The sequence below is a fragment of the Uloborus diversus genome, chromosome 4, assembly GCF_026930045.1.
Source record: "Uloborus diversus isolate 005 chromosome 4, Udiv.v.3.1, whole genome shotgun sequence".
Taxonomy (NCBI): Eukaryota; Metazoa; Arthropoda; class Arachnida; order Araneae; family Uloboridae; genus Uloborus; species Uloborus diversus.
Genome location: NC_072734.1, coordinates 121518627 through 121539932, shown reverse-complemented (window position 1 = coordinate 121539932; position 21306 = coordinate 121518627). Strand labels below are relative to the sequence as shown.

The 21306-nt window shown below is 34.1% G+C and overlaps 1 protein-coding gene across 1 annotated transcript in view; it reads right to left on the bottom strand.

Annotated features, from left to right (window-relative positions):
* LOC129219791 (isoleucine--tRNA ligase, cytoplasmic-like) overlaps positions 1–19525 on the bottom strand; it is a gene marked incomplete at its 5' end in the record, with an annotated part of 34522 nt that extends 14997 nt beyond the window's left edge. Inside the window, 8 exon segments of the mRNA XM_054854093.1 lie at positions 3006–3089; positions 6143–6245; positions 14166–14203; positions 14205–14270; positions 14272–14286; positions 17766–17843; positions 17934–18025; positions 19381–19525. Coding sequence (XP_054710068.1) covers positions 3006–3089; positions 6143–6245; positions 14166–14203; positions 14205–14270; positions 14272–14286; positions 17766–17843; positions 17934–18025; positions 19381–19525 — 621 coding nt within the window.
* Between the last annotated feature and the right edge of the window lie 1781 nt (positions 19526–21306).

Here is a 21306-nt window from a genome sequence, read left to right as displayed (position 1 = left end):
TAAGAGCAGAAATAAAAATGTTGGAAATAGTTAAATTCATTCAAGTTTTCTCAAATATTCATTTATGAATATGGTCGAGTTTTGACCACTGTGCGAACACTCGTAATAAATTATTACAGAATGAAATAATCCAACATAATATGCCTTATATCTCAAAAAGGAATTTACATAATTCGTGCAGAAAAATACTTTTAGCAAGGAAGAATGAAAAATATTTTTAGTAGTGTTACTTTTTTTTTGTGTAATATAAGACACTTAAAACACAGTGTAGTAAATGAAAACTTTTTACCATATTATTTTGCAAAAAAAAAAGGATTAAAAGAAATGTTTTTGTTATTTGTTATGCACTTGTTACTGACTACAAGGGGTTAGCGAACTTCTTCAAGCTATAGGAAAGGGTTCGCAACAGAAAAAAGGTTGGGAATCGCTGTTCTAAAGGCTACTATTGTAATGAGGAAAAATAAAAATAAAATACATGGTGCTAATTTTGAAATAAACTTGGCACTGTTTTAAATTTTTAGTGCTTGAGGCATTTGTTTTGAATTTCTATGCTCAGAATAATTCCTATTCGGATTGATAAGTTAAATAGGTTTAGCTATAGCAATCTTTGTACATCTAGTTTAAGTTTACAATGTTTCTGATAATTTTCTCAATGCCACACAATGCAATGTATATTGAGCAAAAATACAAATATATTTTTTGGAAATAGTGTTTTTATTTGATTTCATTGATATGCCTGTCCTATAATGCGTAGTAACGAAATAACATGCCATATCCATGGATTATGTTATGAAAAACATTGTTTGTGACAAATGATCACAATCTGGATTATAGACTGAATATAATAAGCATAAAGAAAATTCATTGCACATAAAAAAAAATTGCTGGGGAAAAAGTGGCGGCTGGGAGTTTTTTTTCAATCACCAGTTTTGGTGCACTCGCCAAGTGTTGAGTCAATATTTTCTGGTCCAGTATAAAACTAAATAAACTAGTATGTTGTGGCCATCACGAAACTTTCTTCTATATTTTTCCTTTTTCTGATCCCTCCCCATGCTTGATGAGGAAGCAATATTCCTAACAAAAACAAAATTACACATGCAAAAACTTGACGACCATCCCAATGTCTGAATTATTGTAAAAACAAAACAAAGAGCGAAAATTGAAAGTTACTTTAAAAGCCTTACTTGAATTAATTACAAATATTTTATTTATTAACAAACATAAGATGGCAACAGTTAAAAATTTTAAATCATTGAGATAATATTTCTGATCATTTCCATACAATTAAAATCACGAGAAATACGCAGACGACAATCTATTATGATTTATCTTTCTTATTGTTGCATTTATAAAACTATTTTTATTCGCAAAAAAAAAAAAAAAAAAAAATCAACACCTCTTGGAGCGATTGGAGTCAAAATTGAACCAAAGCCTGTTTACGTATGGATTCACATATATTCCAAATTTCAACCAGAACGTAGCATTACTTCTTAAGATAGGGCACTCACAATGGAAAAAAAGAACGGGCGATTGCGCTACCCCCTTTTTAGCTGTTAACACCAAAATAAAATCAGCTCTTATACCCACTAAGGGCTACTTGTCAAAAAATTTTTGTTTGATTCCGTTTGTTATTTCTTGAGATACAGCAGTCACAATTGACGACAAAAAACGTTCTATAACTCAACCCCCGTTTGAGTTATTGACACCAAAATTGAATCAGCACCTGTTCCTGTTAATGGCAACATATGGACCAAATTTTGTTTGATTCCGCCAGTTACTTCCTGAGGAACAGCAAGCACGCGTAACTCAAAAAACGTCCCATTGCTCCACCCCCCTTGGAGGGATTCGCGCCAAAAACCAATGGGCACAAGTTCACATAGCGGCGCATATGTGTACCGAATTTCGTTCGATTTCATGCGGTAGTTTTTGCTGTAGAGTGGCCACAAAAAACTGGTCACACACAGACGTGACACACACACACACATACACACACACAGACAGACAGACATTTTCCAAAAATAGTCGAAATGGACTCAGCACACCTCAAAACGTTCGAATTCGTCAAAATTCGAAATTCGAAAATTTGCACGAATCCAATACTTTCTTCTATATATTAGATATAGAAGAAAGTAATAATGAGGTTAGTACTAATTTATAAATATATATATAGTAGAACTCCAATTATTTGATTCAATTGGGACTTTCGGATAGTTGATTTTTTTTTTTTTTGAAAAAAAAAGAGTCTATTTTAATTACTTACCGAATGCATTTTGAAAACAGGAGAAAAAGCTTTTTTGAAGAAAACGAGCTATTAATTAATTACATGAAAAGGCAATACTTTTGCATAAAAAGCATATTTACAAGTGCTGTTAGTACAGACTTCATGTACTGTACTCTAAATGAAAGTCATTGCTTGCTGAATATCTAAATCAAAGTAAACTGTTTGACTAGCTTTGCAGAGAGAATGCCTAGCCTGATTGCAGTATGTCTTTCAGCAGTCTGTGACTCACATTAAAAAACCCAAAAATAGTCTGCAAGATGAACAGACATTAGATTAATCATAAAATCTGACCCAGCACCAAGAAATCTATAAGAAACTGAAGCTAAAACCAACAAGAACTTACTACCAGTATATCCCAAAAAAAATTTGACAAATCTTCGCTCAATTATATGTAAGATTATTAAAAAAAGAAAAAAACTAAGTTTACTTTTGTCCCAACTAAGAAATATTCTGCAGATTTTCTTCAGATCTGCAATGAACGTCACACTTTCACGCTGTTTCTGCTACCAGGGCGTGTAAATAGAATCATTGCTTTGTAAATTGCAATAAGTTTCTGTCTTATTATTTTTTTGCTAAAATTTTGAAAGCAATTCTGATAATTAGCAATTCGATTAGTTAGAGTTTGAATATTTGAAGTTCTACCGTATATATGAAATTGAACTGCACAAAACGCTTGATGAACTTACTTTGCACACAATTTCATTATAAATGGAAAGTAGATTACCTCTAGGATAAATTTCTGCAGTGAAGTAACATCTTCAAGATAAACAGTATCTTCATGAATAACAACAAGCTCTGGCAAAGGATACTAAAAGTGAAAATGAATAAAATAAACATTCTATTACAATACAGTACAGCTTTAAATATCACTGAGATAACTGAAATTAAATTCATATTTATTTTTTTAATTCTTAACTCTTTTTTTTTAATTCTCTCATAACTGGGGGGGGGGGGCATTTTTTTCTATTAAACCAATTCACCTTTTCTGAATTTGCACCTCAACAAAAACTATGACATAGCTAAAGGAGGAAAATGACTGTTATACTATTGAACAAAGCAGCAGAACTAAGATATTTGAATTGCACCAAAGAAAATTAGGCTTCAAACTTTTGAGAAATTGTTTATGTATGCAAATGGTACTTCAAAATTAAAATTAACAAGAATATGTATTAGCTTAAATATGAATTTGAAATAATTTTAATACAGAGAAAATTATTTACTTGTATCCCCTGCTCCTTTGGTCCATACTTAATTATCTAAAACTTCTTCAAAGACGAATTAGGTTGATTAGTATTAGAATTTGCTCATAATTAGGCACCTCTTTTGAAGAGTACATTGAAAAGTAATATTGAAGTTTGAAAATGGATTTACTGTTATTTTTTACAGTTAACTAAAGCCTTCAAAAAATAATGCTGTTGGGGAATAATACATGCTTTAATATACTATCAGAGCATAACAGTTAATCCCATATTTAATTTATAGTTACTTGAATAAAATGAAAAAAAATAGGGTTATGCACGGGACATTTTTTTGAGAATCGCTCTAATATATAATTAATGCAAATGGTAAATAAAATACTCACATTTTGTATGAAATATAAAATAAAAATGTTAATAACACAAAATAAGAATACAAAACTGCATATACATGTTTAGGGTAAACCAGAACCCCTTTTCCAGTTCAGAAGCAGACCCGACATTTAGGGGTTTAGGGGGTCATTCCTCCAGGCTTTGAAAAATGTTTTTACAAAAAAGTGAATGTGGTTTATGTTGTTTTCAGATAAAATGGACACTGAATATGCACTCTTTTACCCCTCCCCCCCCAAACACAGAATAATCCGAAATGACAGGTCTGATAAAAAGACGCAAACTTATGAATGAATAGATACCTATCTTATAAAAGAAAAAGCATATTCCGTTGGATGTCGTTTCATGTATAGGTTCAAGTATTTTTTCAAGTTTCTTTAAAACCAGATCACATAGCTGTATAGCTATTTTGTGCTTTTTAATTGTGTGTGTCTCATCTTTTTAATACACAAATGGCAGTTATTCTTTAATTCTTAAATTTTGTTGAGATTAGTTCTATTCCTTTCTTTCTCATCAAAAACATTTATTTATAATGAAGCACTTTTGATCACATAAAATAAGAAAAGCATTAATTATTTTGCCTAGTCAGGGGTCGATCCAGCGCCAAATTGGGGCCGCTTTGCGGCCCCTTCACAAAATTCCGCATGGCAAAAGCGGCCCCATTCACAAAATTCCGCGTCGCAGAAGCGGCCCCATTCACAAAATTCCCCACCGCAAAAGCGGCCCCATTCACAAAATTCCGCGTCGTAAAAGCAGCCCCTTCACAAAAATGTATAAAAAGGCAGCCTTTTCACAATATTTTTTAACCGCAAATGTGTACGCATCTACGCGGGAGCCTCTTCCACCTTCCCCCATCTTATCTTTTTGCTTGCTGCGTGAGGTGTTTTTGCTTGAGAGCGTCAGAGGGGGGACGGGAGAGGGACACTTGTGATTGGTAGCTTGTTTTCAGGAAAATCCTAAATTTTGCTTTGATTACGCAATATATATTTAGTATTAATTTGTGTTGAGTTTCAAAATCCAATTCTAAAATAACGTTACTTAAAATAAAATTATTTTACATGCTGTTTTTATATTTTTATTTGTTTTGAAGATCTTGATTTCCTTACATCGGCCATGGTAAACGAATTTTTCGCATTTTTGATGTTTACTGTACCTTGTTACGAGGCAAACAAATAAAATTTCTTATATATTTATTAACATCATTAAATTGCAAAGTTTTAAACGAAATACCTACTCTGTAAGAACGTCAAAAGTCAAAAAATTAAACGCTGAATGCTGGTGCAGTATTATTTTGGGTTTTAATTACTTTTAAGTTTTTCAAACACATACATGGAATCTTTAATGAGTATTTCACTTCTGTGTTAAGAAATATGTGATATCTTTGAGTCTGTTCATATTGTATTTATTAGGAGTTATCATTACGTTCAGCAGCATGTGCAATTTTCGTTGCTCTTAAAGTATTTGAGAGGGGCAAACAGGAAATCTGTTGTGAGACTTTCACCTTAAGAAAGTGTGCCTTGCATATGTATATTTGTAAAAAGCAATAAATGTAATGTATGTGTCAAATTACGAATAAAATGTTAAGAGTCTTACTTCCACCCTCCCCCCAGCGCATTTTCTCTTGACAGCTTTCAGGTATTCATCAAGAACTTGCAATCACCCCTGAAACCTGTCTAGGGCTTTTCTATAACGATACGACAGCTAAAAATGCTTTAATATAATCTTTTCCAAGAAAAAAAATCACAAGAAGGTCTTTTTTACAAAAATAAAGGAATTTCACAAAAATATTTTGCCTTTTCACAAAATGGGGACCCAAAAAATAAAACCTGGATCGACCCCTGCTAGTTTTAAAAATGAAGCATTCTCACTTTTCTGAAAATTTCAATTTTCAAAAAATAGTTCACTAATTCTCAATAATCTAGGTTCTAATTAATTAACAAATTAATTATCAATGAATAAATACACACACATACAAACACATAATCATTTTTATTCAAGATATTGCAAACACTTGAGGGGGGGATAACTACTCTCTTAGTACAAAGCATGAGCTTTATAAATTTAAAAAAAATATGTTATGACTAAACATTTATTTTATAACAATAAATTGCTAATGCTGGAACTCACTTTTGGAACTAGAGGATTTTACACATGTCTACTAGTCTTATTTAACATCAGTTCTGGGCCTTTTACATAATTTAAACCTTGTACTATCAAAACATAAATGACATTAATGTTCCAGTAGGAAAACAGTATATAGCATTATAAATATTACCTTAATAGGTAGAGTGTTTCTTTCTCGGATAAGACGTCCTATATCAATTACTTCTTGCATTCTAGACACTTTCCTTTCAACGACAGCATTTATCAAATTTTCACTGTAATTAAAAAAAAAAAATTATCATTAAACTAAATGAAGACACAAGGATACATTTATTAAAAGCTGAAAGAAAGCATGTTTATAGGACACGATTTCAAAATATTGAGCCTGTTAAACAACTTCTTTCCTAATTCAAAGTTACTCCTTAGTTTAGAGCAACTTTACATTCTCTCAAATATTTCTAACATATTTGTAAATGCTATTTGATCTTCAGGGAAAAACTGTTCAAGATGCGTTAATTTACCTAGTACTCTTTATAAAAAATTACAGATTACTACACTCATGTGTTTTGAGGTTACAAGAAACCAATTTTGTAAAATAAGTGAGCTTATGGAAGAAAAGATTCGTAACTCAAGACTTGAATTTGTAGAAATTACTACCGTAATTTCGGGTAGATAAGCCGTGGCTTATATGTGTTTTAAAGTTGAAATTTAACATCTGCGGCATATCTGAAAAAATTTCCCCTCAACCTTCTTTCTTGGTGCTTTTCATGTTAGCCTAATTGAGCGGCAATGTTAAAATTCATTAAAAAACGCTAGTAGAGCTCTCAAATTGCACCATGAAACAGGTTTTTCATTAAATTTAATTTCTCACACCTTTAAACCCGTGTTCGTTTGCGCCGATTTTACCTCTGTTCGCTGTTGTTGTTCTTTCCAGCGTTGTCAGATTCGTAATGGTAACATACGTTTCAATGGAGGAATAGCTAGCTTGTCTGAGTTAGAGTGCCTATAGTCTGAGTAAAAATGTCTCAATGATGATAAATTAAAAAAAAAAAGAATCAATTGATAATGGGTAAACAATTTTTTGATGAGCTGCTAAGTATAACACAATGATTTCAAAATTTCTCATCCAACCAAATGTAGATATCATCTGGCAAAACTAGTTTTTTGTGTAACCGTAGCATTTTCTGACTTTTTTTTTATCTGAAGTTTATTCCATTTCTATCTATCAACAAGTGCAGTTGCTTGTTGCAGTTTTTTCTAACTATAATAAATCATCGCAACCGTATATATATAAAGATATATAAAGGGGGTGGGGCGCCATGTTTTGATACGCACTTCTGCGGCGTATACGATGGGGCAGCTTATCCGATAAAAAATTATTGCATTTGCGGCGTATATGATAGGGCGGCTTATCTACCAGAAATTACGGTATTTTATCAGAGCAGTTGGCAGCTCTGCAATGCTCTGTATCCAAAAGAAATCAATAATAAATGAAATTTCACATCACTTAAATTTGCCTTTTTTATGGTCTTAGAAAAATTTTCCTGTATACAAAAATATGCATTTCAGGGCTTTTTTCAATTATATAATAAAAAAAAAACTTTGAGTATTGTAGCAAATAAAGCACTTTTTATAGATATTATTTAATTCTACTAAGAGGACAACATACGAATCAAACATAACGCAAAAGTAAATGACATTGGACAGACTGATTTTATTTTTCAATATCCTAGCAACTGTAGGTTTGCAAACTCTAGAAATGTCCTCACAAGGCATTTTCATACAGCAGCAGAATTTAAAAAGTTAGCATTGATAATTTTAAGAGGGGGGAGGGGGGCAAGCCGGGGGTTTTGCCCCGGGCGGCAGCTTTAGAGCTGCGGCAACTTAGAGTGGTGCCTCCGGCAGGAAAACAAGGTTTCTACTAAGAAATTCTCAGAGAAGTAGTCTAAGCATTAAATATTAAAAATATGAATATAGAAACAAAAAAAAAAGAAAATAAAGCATTGCAAAAGTAAACTAAGAAAACTTAACTCAACAGATACGATAAAAATTGTGTAGGTGGGATTTCATGCTTTCTCATTTATTTAGCTGTCAATTGAAATTTACTTATAGAGTCATTTACAATCAAAAACAGCTACATATTTTACAAAAGGAGTTGATAAAACAGGGCGGCGAGCAGCAAGCGACTTTCTACACAGGTGTTTTTAGGGGTTACGGAGGGGGATTAGTAAGCACTTTTTGTGGTACTGAACTGGAACACATGCACTAGCCACTTAGTAAAATTAAATAAAAATCTACAAAATATTGATTTCTTCGTTGATCAACTGGCTTCTGGTGTAGGCATTGTGCTATCATCTATAGAGGCATATTTTACAATGTCAAGGTAAGGGACTTGTGCATCTGCGTGCAGGTTTTTACGGGTCCCCCTACACGTTAGTAATCCTAACCAATAAAATTAGTGCAGGAAATAGTATAGTTTTTTTTTCTGCTTTTGTGTGTTGGGTTATAGTTTTGTAGATCATTATCATGACATTTTGATTCACCAGCACCTTAAAGAAACCAAGTTAGCTAATTACTTTGCAATAAAAAGAAGCCCCCCTTCATCATATGAAACTTTTTTTATAATTGTTTTGATGAGGGAAAATATAAGAGGGTGCACGACTTGAAAAACCAACTTTCATTTTTTTTGGGTTACCCTACTCACACCAGAAGCTCTAAATGCTTGAATGTAGTCTGGAAGTTAGTTTTGAAACTTAAGTTTTAAAAGAATTCTGGGGGAATTTTCTCGAATCCCATCTTTTGCTCTAACGTTATTAAAGATGGCTTACACATGAAGATCTAAGGACTGCAATTTTGAAAAACTCCCAAGAGAGTGCTCACATCGTAACCCCCTGAGAAATGCCTTCCCATCCCCATCATTCAAGATCAAATAAATTTTGTCTTTCGGACTTTTATTTTAAAAAACTTCTAGAGGTCTCTCAAATCTATCCTCCTTCTAATATCACCGAAGATCCTCTAAAACTTCATTGTTAATTCTTCAATTCTGAAAACCTTACGAGGGAGATTCCTCAAATCCCCTCCCCCTATAACATTCCTGAAAATCACCTGCAATTGTGTTAATGGAATTTCAATTATGTTTCCAGGAGAAGACTTCAAACTCTCATTAACATTTCCAAAAATCTTCTAAAACAGGGTTTCCTACAACATCGAAAGTTTTTTGGAAGAATGCCCCCTCCCCCTCTATCTCTCTCTCTTTCTCACACCAACATCATCAAAAAACGTCTTTAATCTCGGTTTCAGTACTTCAATTACAAAACATTTTTGCGCACAAGCCCCTTAAAAGCTCTTCCCCTTGTCATTGAAGATTGGCTTAAATTACGTTTACAGAGCATTAACTTCAAGAAACTAATGGTACATTAACTTTTAGCAAAGAAAGCCTACAATCGCGTTTTTAAGGCTTCAATTTCAAATTATTTCTAGGGATAGCCTCCGAATCTCTTTCTCCCTTAACGTTACTTTAGATAGTTTAAAACTATATATTTCAAACTAAAATTTAAAAAAATTTCCGTGGGAAAGACCCCCCCCTCCCCATTTTTTTTCCTGTCACAATCGGAAATACTTCAGAATTGCATACTTGGAGTTGAAATTTCGAATAGTTATCTGCATGATCCCCGAATAGCTTCCTGTATTAACATCACAATGGATCACTTAAAGCTGTGGTTTTCGAACTACAATCCTAAAAGTTTTTCCCGGTCCCTCTTCCTGGACATACAGTCGAACCTGTCTACCTCGAATTTTACGGGAGAGAAGAAAAATTCGAGATATGGAGGTTTCGAGATACAGAGGTTTTGAAAAAAGCTCTAAAAATGAGTAATTGGAGCAATGACTCGAAAGTAAAACTTTGGAAGCAATTTCACTAATCAACAATGTCCCCTTCCTCTCAGTTTCCGAATGGATATAATTGCTGGAAAACGTGCTTCTTGTACATAAAGTTTTATTTCTGGAGGATTATGTGACTGCTAATATTAAGAAAAATGCTTTTTGTCCCAAAATTCCAGTTAATAAAGATCGTTGGGGATCGAATTCAAGAAAAACACTTTAGTCGAAATTTGAGATATACAGATTTTCAGAAAATTTTATTCGAAACAAACATGGGGGGAAAACATTGAATTAATACTTTATGTGCAGGGAAAATGAAAAACTTCGACATAGGGAGGTTTTCGAGATAGGCAGGTTCGACTGTAGTTGAATATAATGAACAGCTGTATTTGTTCGTACTAAAGACAGAGTAATATGACTCCCTGCTAAACCAGAAGCATTCTTCTCTCTCTGCATACTGAAACATGCATTTCAAACAACTAAGGCACCGCAAAATGCCTCCCCCCCGTTTTCTGACCTAGCGACGCCCCTGCACACCCTATCAAATGGTCCTAAAAGGGCCAAAAGGCCCAAGAAATTGGAAAAAAATTGAAAAGAAAAAAAAAACTAGCACTAAGACTTATTAACGTTGCAAATGTATGCTGCTGGTCTCTGGGGAGGGCCTCACAGAATTTGTGGCTGGGGGGCCCAAAAACTATAGATCCCAGCCTGATTTCGGGTGCCCATACTTTCTTAGGCACATATGTACGCGCGGTGGGACAGAGAAAATCACTCAACATTCATTAGAAGAGAGTAAAATGGAAATTTAGGCCGATATTTGAGTGAATTTTTTTTATGATTACAATATTTCCTTTACTATGCAAAAAGAAGCAGCGAGAAAGAAAATACTGACGAGCAGAAGAGAAGCGAGGGGCAATTTGCGATTGCTTGAAAATACCTGGCTAGGATTATTAGGAACAGAATAACTCCTCTACAGAGTTTTTGCGGAGCAACTGCGAACGATACAGAGCAGTTGGCAACCCTGTATCATTACATCATGGGTGCAAGTTTGGTGATGTGTTCAAGACGAAAAATATTTTCAGCCCCCGCCCCCCTGAGCATGCATGCCTAAGGAAAAATTTATGTGTACAAACATTGTAGATTTTGACTATACCATTTTTGGAATCTGTGTTTGATTTGAATTTTAAGCTTTTGACTTTTTCTAACAACATGAACTGAGTTTAAATTGTAATATTTAAGTGTTTTGATATTGTAATTCTTAAAACCTAAAAACCGCCAATAACGGGGGGTCTAGGGGTTCTCCCCCAGGAATTTCTTTTAAATTGAAGTCCAAAAAAGGCAATGGTAGGCCATTTTTGTAAAGTTCGGGGAAAAGAGGGGTTCAGGGACTCTTACATCTTTTTTTTCACACTGATAGTCCCAAAACCACAATATTGGGCGACCTCCAAAAATATTAGTGGAGGGGGGGGGGGGGGTTGGATTCTCCCCAAAATTGAAGCTTTAAACACAAAATTGTACTCCATCTATCATAAGGTTTATACGCTTTTTGAATGCATTATGGAAGGCATGGTGTTCAGGAATTCTCCTTCGGCAATATTTCGAAATTGAAGTTCCAAAAACACAATTTTAGACGATGCTGGATAATGTTAGGGGTAAAAGCGTTCGGGGCTCGCCGCCATTAGTTTTTTGCTGATCGTAAAAAATTTTATTGCAGCAATAAAATCACTTGGGACATTTCACTTTTGCAATATAAATCAGTTCTGATTGGAAAGTCTACCCAAGGTAGCGCCAACAAACCAGAAAAGAAGGAAAAGTGGGGGGAAAGGTATGGGTGACTAATGATAATGAACTGGCATCACCCCCCCAGTCTTCATTTGAAAAGTAATTCTTTTATAAGATAGCAGGAGGTGCAATTAACCATAAAAGAACCACTTCAGTGAAGTAGGTACATTTTTTAAATGAGGCACACTTTCCAATTTTCATTAATTAAAAAAAAATAGGGTAATTGAAACCTCACCCCAGGGAGGGCCTTCGAATCACATCCCTCTTAAGGCACTCAAATATAGCCTAAAGTGGCGTTTTAAATATTTCAGCATCGAAAATTTTCGGAAGAGAACTCCCGAACCCCTTCCTTTGAGTTCACCACAAATATCCTAAATTTGAGTTTTAAGGCTTCAGTTTCTAAATTTTTTCCAGGAACAGCACCCACCTTACCAATATACATGACTTACGACCGCCTAAAAGTTTTAACACTTGATTTTTTTTTTTGGAAACTTTTTGAAAGAAACTTCCTACTCCCTTCCCCCTTAAGTCATCCAAAGATAGCCCAAAACAGAGCTCTTAAAATTTCAGAAACGGAAATATTTCGAGCTGGGCGGCGGAATCCCCCCCCCCTTTGTGTTTATTAAAGGCAGTGTAAGTTTGTGTCTAAGATTTCTTTTTTTATTGAACAAGCAATTCCTCTCCCCCACACTGCCAAAAACAACCCAAAGTTTTAAGACTTCAATTTCGAAAATGTTCTGAAAAAGACCCCTTACCCCGAATTCCCTAACTCTTAAATCACTCAAAAATAGCCAAAATAGCAGTTCTATACTTCAGCATGGAGAAATTTTAGGGAGAGAGAGTCCCCCCCCCCCCCGAACTTCTTCCCCAAAGTTGCCTAAATTTGACTTAAATTTGCTGTTCCCCCTTTTCATCACTGAAGTTTTAAGAATTTAAGTTCTAAAATTTATTGAGATAAAGCCTTCGAGAATTCCCTCTTCTTAATTCCCTCAAAGATTACCTAAAGCCGAGTTCTGAATATTTCAGCTTTGAATACTTTTCGGGGAAGGGGGACCCCGAACTTCAAGATGCTCTAAAGTTGCGCTTTCAAGACTCCAGTTTCAGAATTTTGCCTAAAGACAGCCCCCCCCCCTCGACATTGCCAAAGAATACCTAGAAGTTTTAAGACTTCAATTACAAACACTTTCCGGGAGAGGGTCCCAAATTCTGTTTCTCTTAAGAAATTTATGTATAGACTCAAATAGTTTTAATACATCAATTACAAAACATTTTCAGGTTAGAACACCAAAACCATCTCACATCAATTCATCAGAGATTGCCTAAATTAGTGTTTTCAAGACTCCAGTTTCCGATTTTTTTAAAAAATCCCTCCACACTTTTCCATCATTAAAGATAGTCTAAACATTTTTGACTTTTAAATTTTTAAGAGTTTGCAGAGGAAAAATCCCGAACCATTCATAGCTTCAGAAATGGCTTTCAATTCAGTTTTTCGATATTTTATTCTGGAGCCTTTGAGTACACCCCTCCCCTCTTAGATTGTCCAAGATACAACCTCAGTATCGTGGGTTAATTTGAGAACTTACCCTCTTCGCAAATGCTGCGTTTTTTTGCAAATTTGTGCTGCGGTTATTCTTTTCCCCCCTCCCCCATATTTCCATTCTAGCGAGTGTTAGATTGAAAGACAATTGGAATTAGTGATTCTTCAAGTCTTAGAATATTTTACCAGAAACATGTCAAAAATGCAGGAACAGTTACCCATCGGTGTTTCAAACCAGCTTGAAAATTTCCCCCGATCCTTTCCGAAATTCCCATTTTTATTAAAATTTTTTAAGTCCCTGATAGTTTCTGTTTTGCCTGGTACATGAATGCCCTTGGCTGTGGAGTACACATTTCATCCCGTCAGCAATCACTCTCAATCGGTGATTCAGATTCAACTCGAAGACATTTTAAGAGTGCACATAACTTTCATTTATGGGTGTAAAGTTTGCAAAAAAAAAAAAGCAAATGAGAAAAAAAATGAAAGGATGATCGAAAATAGAAAGAGAAAAGGCTAAATTTTCAAATAGAGACAATTAATTCGATAAATCAGGGAGAATAGTGAGCAACTCTGCTGTCTGCAACGCAGTGAGTTGGAAATAACAGAGCAACCTAAAAAACGTCAAACAAAGTGAGTCTAAAAGCCACTCCTTCAAAAGCATGTTGCAAACAAAACAAGTCCGTGGCAGAAAATCAAGAGAATATTGATGCAAATTCGTGGTTATGGAACGGTCCAGTAATATTAAAGCATATTTTTCAAACACTCAATTTTTTTTAAAAGTAAAAACTGAAGGAAAGTCATTGAATTTCTTTCTGTCCCGACCTCCGTCTCGGAAATATAGCTTAAGACGGAAATCCGTAATGAGATGGAAGGTCTTGCATCCATGCATTACATTTTAAAACTGAAATAATCAATGTTTTTAAGACAATTTTTCATACAAAAAATTTAAGGAAAAGTTCTTGATACTGTAGCAAGATCAGTATGTGTAGTTACTTACCGAGGTAGTGGGAGGGAGAGATAATGTATACTCCTCAAGATTACCGTTTCTTTCCAAGTCACTTAATACTTTCTTGAGATTCTGGTACATTAGTTCCGTAAAAAAATGGAGTGAATGGAGCCTGAATGAAAGAAAAGAAGAGATAAGTTACTTAAAACTGCGGAAATAGGCTTTACTATTTCTATCTTGCTGTTTTCTTTTTACTTTATGCATTCAGCTCTTTAGTACTATGTTGCAGGGATGATCTTAAGAAGTTTTATAGTAGATTTGAAACATTCAGCTTTTAATTTTGGTCTGATATAAGCATCTTCTGACTTGACTTTTGCCATAAAAAGTGTCTAAAAATTTTGTTTTGGAGCAGAGGTGCACAACTGGAGGACTCAATATGTTTTAACGTTCTATGGAATAACATTTTTGAGTAAGGCAACATACATAGGTACATATGCACATGTAGACATCATAGGAAAACGCATGACAATTATCTTTCAGACCTAGCAGCAGAATTTTTTTCGGCAGTCTGAGACGCATATAAAATTCTTCCAAAATAGTCTACAAGATGATACCAACATCAGTTTAATCTAAATTAGCATTGAAAAATGCATAAAAATAAGGTCCTTAACTTAAAAAAACTACATGCTGTCCGTAAATTATATTAGAGAAAATACAGTACAAATCCTCGTTTGCTGAAAATTAAAGTCAGCGAACAAAATGTTAAATATTATTCTTTTGAAATTAGTTTTTCCCTCATCCTAACCGATAAATAGCCTGCAAGCTGTCTCAAGACTGTATTGCACATCAGTGTTGAGGTTTCTGCAACCGGGCTCGGGGATGGTCAAAATGTACATTCCTAAGTACACTTGCTTGTACAAACAGGCCTGAAAAAACTAAACGCTTAATCAGGGTTGAGTAAAATAGAAATTTAGGTCAAAATTTGACTGAAAAATGTTTTGTGATTACAATACTTCTTACAAATTACATAATTCTCATTTTGAAATCATCTATGATTAAATAAAAGCATCACGTCAATTTTGCCGTCCAGAAGCAATGATAGCTTTCAAGTATCCAGATGTTCTAGAAACTGATGGCTATTTTTTTACTTTAGCCTGGTGAAAAAGGTTTCATAACTCAAGGACTAGTATTTTAAATTAATATCTTTAAAACCACTAATTAAATACCATGAAACAAAATAAAGTTAATGTGTGGTGAAGTTTAGTTTTAAGCCTTCTGAAGGTTTATATTGCTAAATGATATAAACTGATACATGAGAAACAGAGTGAACAAGTATTTTATTATATTTCGTAGTATTGTAGTATTCTATTTTGTTAAGTATTCTATTATATTGATAATCACAGATTGAGAAGAAAACTTGCTTTTGAAAGTGAAAAATATCAACATGCCTTGATTGTACCTTGTTATATTAATGTCTTTGTTATATGTGTATTTTAATGTATCCTTGCATACATTAAAACTTTGCTTCTACAATTGGAATGTAAAAAACAAATATCTTGCACAATGAACATCAGCTAATGTCATATAAAGCAGTCAGTTAGAAGCAAAGGGATATAAATGCCAAAATTAAAAATTTTGAGAAAACCATTACAAATGGTAGGTGAACTTCCCCTCTGCTTTGGGGCAAGAGATAGAATTTGTAGCCCTGGTCAATGCTGCTATACAGTGTGATTTATATTGGGTTGTTCGGAAAGTCATTTCGTTTTTTTTTTGGGGAACATGAAAGACAGTTTTCGTATAATGAATAAATATTTTATTAAATTATATATTGGCCATTCTGGTCCAACACCTTTTGCCATCTTTCTGGCAGTAACATAATTCCCCTCTCATAAAAGTTTTGGTCCTTGCTGGCAAAAAACTGGTTCAGGTGGTTTTTGACATCTTCATTTGAGGTAAAGGTTTTGCCATCAAAAAATTTTGCAGGGAACGGAACAAATAGTAGTCGGAAGGCGCCAGATCTGGAGAATATGGTGGATGTTGCAGTATGTCCCATTCAAGCTGTAAAAGTTTTTGGTGAGGTGACCAAACTTGTGTGAGGTCTCGCATTATCCTGGTGGAACACTACACCCTTCCTGTTGATTGATTCGGGCCTCTTCTCTTTAAATGAATCATTCAATTTGTCCAGCTGATGACAATAGACTTCTGAATTAATCTTTGTATTGTCCGGCAAAAAGCTCAAAAAAAAAAAACGATTCCTTTGACATCCCACCAAACGGAGAGCATCACCTTTTTTTGGTGAATGTTGGCTTTTGACACGCTTTGAGCCGGTTCATCTTTTCTGCTCCATGACCTCTTGCGTTTAACATTGTTGTATACAACCCATTTTTCGTCCCCAGTAATAATCCGCTTCAAAAATGGATCATTTTCTTGACGTATGAGGAGCGAATCACACGCGTCAACGCGACGACACAAATTTCGCTCCGTAAGGACATGGGGCACCCACACATCGAGCTTTGAGGTTAAGCCCATGCCTTTCAAATGGCCATAAAACAGTCGAATTCGACAAATTTAATCTCTCACCGATCTCTCGTGTGGTTATTCGCCGATTTGCATCAACTAATGCCTTTATCGCATCTTTGTCAGCTTCGACCGGCCTTCCAGACCGTGGTGCATCTTCGACATCAAAATTGCCGGATCGAAATTTTGCAAACCAGTTCTGGCACTGGCGTACTGTTAACACGCCTTCTCCATACACATCCGTCAATTTTTTTTCTCGCTTGGACAGCATTTTTACCTTTTCTGAAGTAAAAAAGTAAAATATGACGAAAATGCTGCTTATTGCTCTCCATATTTAAAAGGGCACCAACCAAAAACTACTGCGTAGAATTAATAGAACTTTTTCACACACAAGCCTTGCAATATCAGCTCTCAAGACATATAATGGTTATGCGGCCTTAAGTGTGAAGTTGGTTTCGAAAAAACTTAATTAAGTCCTCTGACGGGGAAAAAAACGAAATTACTTTCCGAACAACCCAATATATATAAAAAAAATTCAATGAAAGCCTACCTAGGACCTTATTTTGAAATGCTTTTTAATCAAAACTTGAAAATGTCCACTTACACCCTTTGCCTCTTACTGCCTCATATGGTTTGTCTTTTAGCCAGTTAAATAATAATATTAACTGAAATTATATTCAGTTACTAAAGCAAACTGCTTATTTACAATATTTTTAACAAAAATTAATGAGTAAAAGATGACAAAAACGTACAAAATCAGGCCAAAAAATGTATATTCCAAGTTACAGTGATATAATTTAAAATTGATTTTGAGCACGAAAAAAAAAATCAATTTGCCTCTTTACTAACAAAGTTCAATTAAAGGAAAAAATGAATGAAAATGCAACAAAATCCAAAAAGCTTTGACAATACAAACTGCAGATTTACTTTAAAATAAATTAATGAATTAATAAAGCAAGTTCTGAGAAGGATTTTGTTTAATACTTGGGAATTTCTCAGAATATCTAAAGAGTTGAAGGGTGAAGATAATTATAAAACACATGCTCATATTTGGCAATACCAATCAATTTCAAAAAAATATTTTCACTATATTTACTTTAAAAATGTTTTAATTAAAAAGGGAAATTAACTCACCATCATTCTAATCATACTGTACAAAACAGAAAATAATGTTTCTAATGCAGTTCTGCAATCTGCTTCCCCTCCTTCACCCTACAAAACATTCTTTTCTCATAATTGTATTCATGGTTTAGTCATATTATTATTATTATTTTAACAGGAAGATAGACAGTTTAAACGTACCTTCAATCGTTTTCTATTCATTCTTACATACCAGTTTGTAAGATGATCCACAAATTTAACCAGTCTAGGTACAACTGTATATAACCTATATTCTAAAATAAATTTATGATATGAAAAAAAGAAATGCAAAACAAAATTTGTGGCAATTGAAAAACAATTTATAAAAAGGTTGTACAATAAGTTGAAAAAATAATGGGAAATAATGTAGAGCAAAAACACCAATTCTTCTCATACTATAGTTTAGGGCACATTTACAAAATGAAGAGAATTAGTTTGCTAAAAAGGAGACGTTTTTTCCTTACAAAACTAACTTACTAACCTAACCTAATAGAAAAAGGCTCTTCAATGGGAAAATACTGATTAACAGATTCACTCAAACTTTTTTTTTCAAGAGATTACTTTGAAAATTACGGAAAAAAAGAAAGAAAAAGTTTCATGGAACCCCGGGATTAAGCAAAACACAATTTAAGGGGGGAATGCTGCCCCAATTTTTTCCAATGCGAAATGGTTTAAAAAATAGTGAAAATAAAAACACAGCACACAACAGCGAACTTTCAACAATCCTTGATCATGTGCTGTCTAACCCTTTTTAGGAATTATTTACCCCAAATTTTGCTCATAAAAAAAAACAATCGCAAACTTTCAATGATCATCGACAATGTGTTGCATGAAGCTTTTTTCAAGGTTTTGCTAAAAAAGGGACTTTTGATTGGAGATGATCGGCGATTTGGTGCTAGATGAAACTTTTCTTTTCCATGTTTTTGGGGCAGGCTAGAGAAATTTGGAAAAAATATGATGCTTTGGGAGCAGGATGAAGAAAAGATTCCAATTTGGCTTAATTGGTCCAATCCCACCCTCTGCAACAAAAATAGCACTGCTAATTGATATTTGAATGAAAATAAACAGTTTCATAATATTAATAACGTAAAATATAGAGCTTGGATATTTTCAAAAATTATATATATGTTTATCATATTAAATTAAAGGTATTTTTCTAACTTTATTTTTCTGGCATGCTCACGAGGACAAGCAAAGGGTTATTGACAGGCCTGGATCCACGTACTCCAGTGCGGAGGAGCCCACTGTACTAAAGGGGCCCGTGGTACTCAGCGGCGTAGAAATCCAGTAGGAAGTAAGGGGCTCTGGTGATTTTTTGTGGAGGGGGGGGGGGGAGAATTTATAGATCTGGAACTGGTTATTGAAAACCTGGGGAACCCTGAATTTTGAGTCATACTGGCTGATGCGGGAAAATATAGTATTTATTACGCTAATGAGATATATACAGGTGTATAAGTGGTCCTCATTGGCATCAATATTTCAATAGAGAAATAAAAAATGCCTTTTTAACCACAGGTCAGCCCAATTTTTGAATATTATGCATGAGCCTAAAATAAATACGAATTTTTAAAACATCACAGAAAAACTTATGTCTTTTTAAGAGATATACCTTTCATTTCCTTGGTTACAAAAGCTAGAAGACTCTGGGTGAAAGACAATATCCAGCAATCCATGATGTTTTGCTGTTTGAAGTCAACTGAAGACACAAATTTTTCATGCACATCTTCAGAATAAGTAAATTGAACATTCCAATTCTTAAAAGAAAAAAAGTTCCAACAAAATTTCGCAAAAAAATATCATGCGCTGCTCTTTTCCAGAAATACAAATAACCAAAGTTGAAAAAAGTAAAATTAAAAACATAAATAGATAAAAATCAATTTCTTTAGAACAGAATACAGTAAACTCCTGATTACCCATGGGGCGGATTATCTGCAGCCTTTCACACTTTCAAAAACAATCTGTAATGATTAACTGAATGAAGATAAATGCACACATTTTAACTTACCAAGTGCAAAATCTATTTTTAGACATTTCTATTGCTTTCTTCCCTCTCCCTTCCAATGACATTAAACCTTTCAAAATCAGCAAAACCTGACAAGTTGAAACCTGATTCTTAAATCAACACAGCTTTACATCTTCACTCCTTATTAATTTTTAGCCCCACCTTACTGATGTTTAGATTTATACTACTAACTTGCATAATTAGTGACCGGACCAGCCTTGAAAAAAATCCTCTCCCTCTCCTTTGTGTATTGGGTGTAATTTAGATTGATCAGTTACAGTTAATGTGCGTGCATGATTTGTTTGTCTATATGCATAATCTGTTTGCAATAACGAGCAATCTTTTTATACACCTTTACATAAACTGCCATAGTTTTGCTATAAACCAGGGTTGGCAAGTTTCTGCCGAGGTGGTTAAAACCACTGGTAGAAACCGGTTAAAATCAACATGGCAAAAACCACTTTCTGCCACATTTGCGGCAGAAACTGGCAAAAACTCAAAATGACAAAAAATCAATTATTGACAGACAGTAGAAAAAAATTAGCTGTTAACCAAAGCACAATTTAATTACAATATTATCACAATTCAAAATCAAATGTTACATTGTTTGGACCCTACAGTTGCCCTTGGAAAAGGTGGTTTCTAAAATTTAAACAGTTTTTCAATTTAATATGTACAAATGAGAAATTTTAGAATATTCTTTTAACAGAAAAGATAGCAGGCAATGCATCAAGGAACAAGCAATGTTCATTAAACTTTCCTCTATTGTACATTTTTTTAAAATGAACCAACTAGTAACTGGGGGTAATGGTAAAAATTTGAGGGGAAAAATAAGTTTTGAGAAATGTGGCCAATTTTTTTGCAAAGCTGTAACATTAGGTAGAAAATCTACGTTAATATTGGCAAGTAAAGTTCTGGCACCTTCTTCTTGAAGCACAAGTTAATTTCAATCACAAGCACTTTAGATGAAGCATATAAGCGAGCAAACAACAATCAGTAATGCCTGTTTAATTCTGTACGTCACTCATCTTTCCTAAGCACCCATATGTTTTTTTGTCCTTTGTTAGATTAATCCAAATATTACGAGCATCTGCAATTGAAAAGTTCCCTTTTCGAACTAAATCAAGCGCACTAGCATAGGATTTTATTTTTTTAAATGATGAAGTGAAATTTAATTTTTTATATTAATTAAACGAATATCATTTAGTGATTACTTGTGCATTAGAGACGCTTTTAAGTATTTGTCAATTTCTGCCGGTTTTTACTGGTTATAACCAGTTTCTGCCACTGGTATGGCAAAAACTAGTTTCTGCCGGCAGAAAGCCAACCCTGATTTAAACGTATGCAAGTGGTATTAATCTTTTAAAGCTTTATTTGCATATAACAGCATTTTTTTTACCTTTGCTGATTATCCACAAATTTGCTTGTCCGCAGTTACTGAACCACCCTATTCCGCGGATAATCGGGAGTTTACCGTATATTACTAAGGGCATCTCCTTTTATGACCTCAAAATTAAGAAAATGAGCCGTATG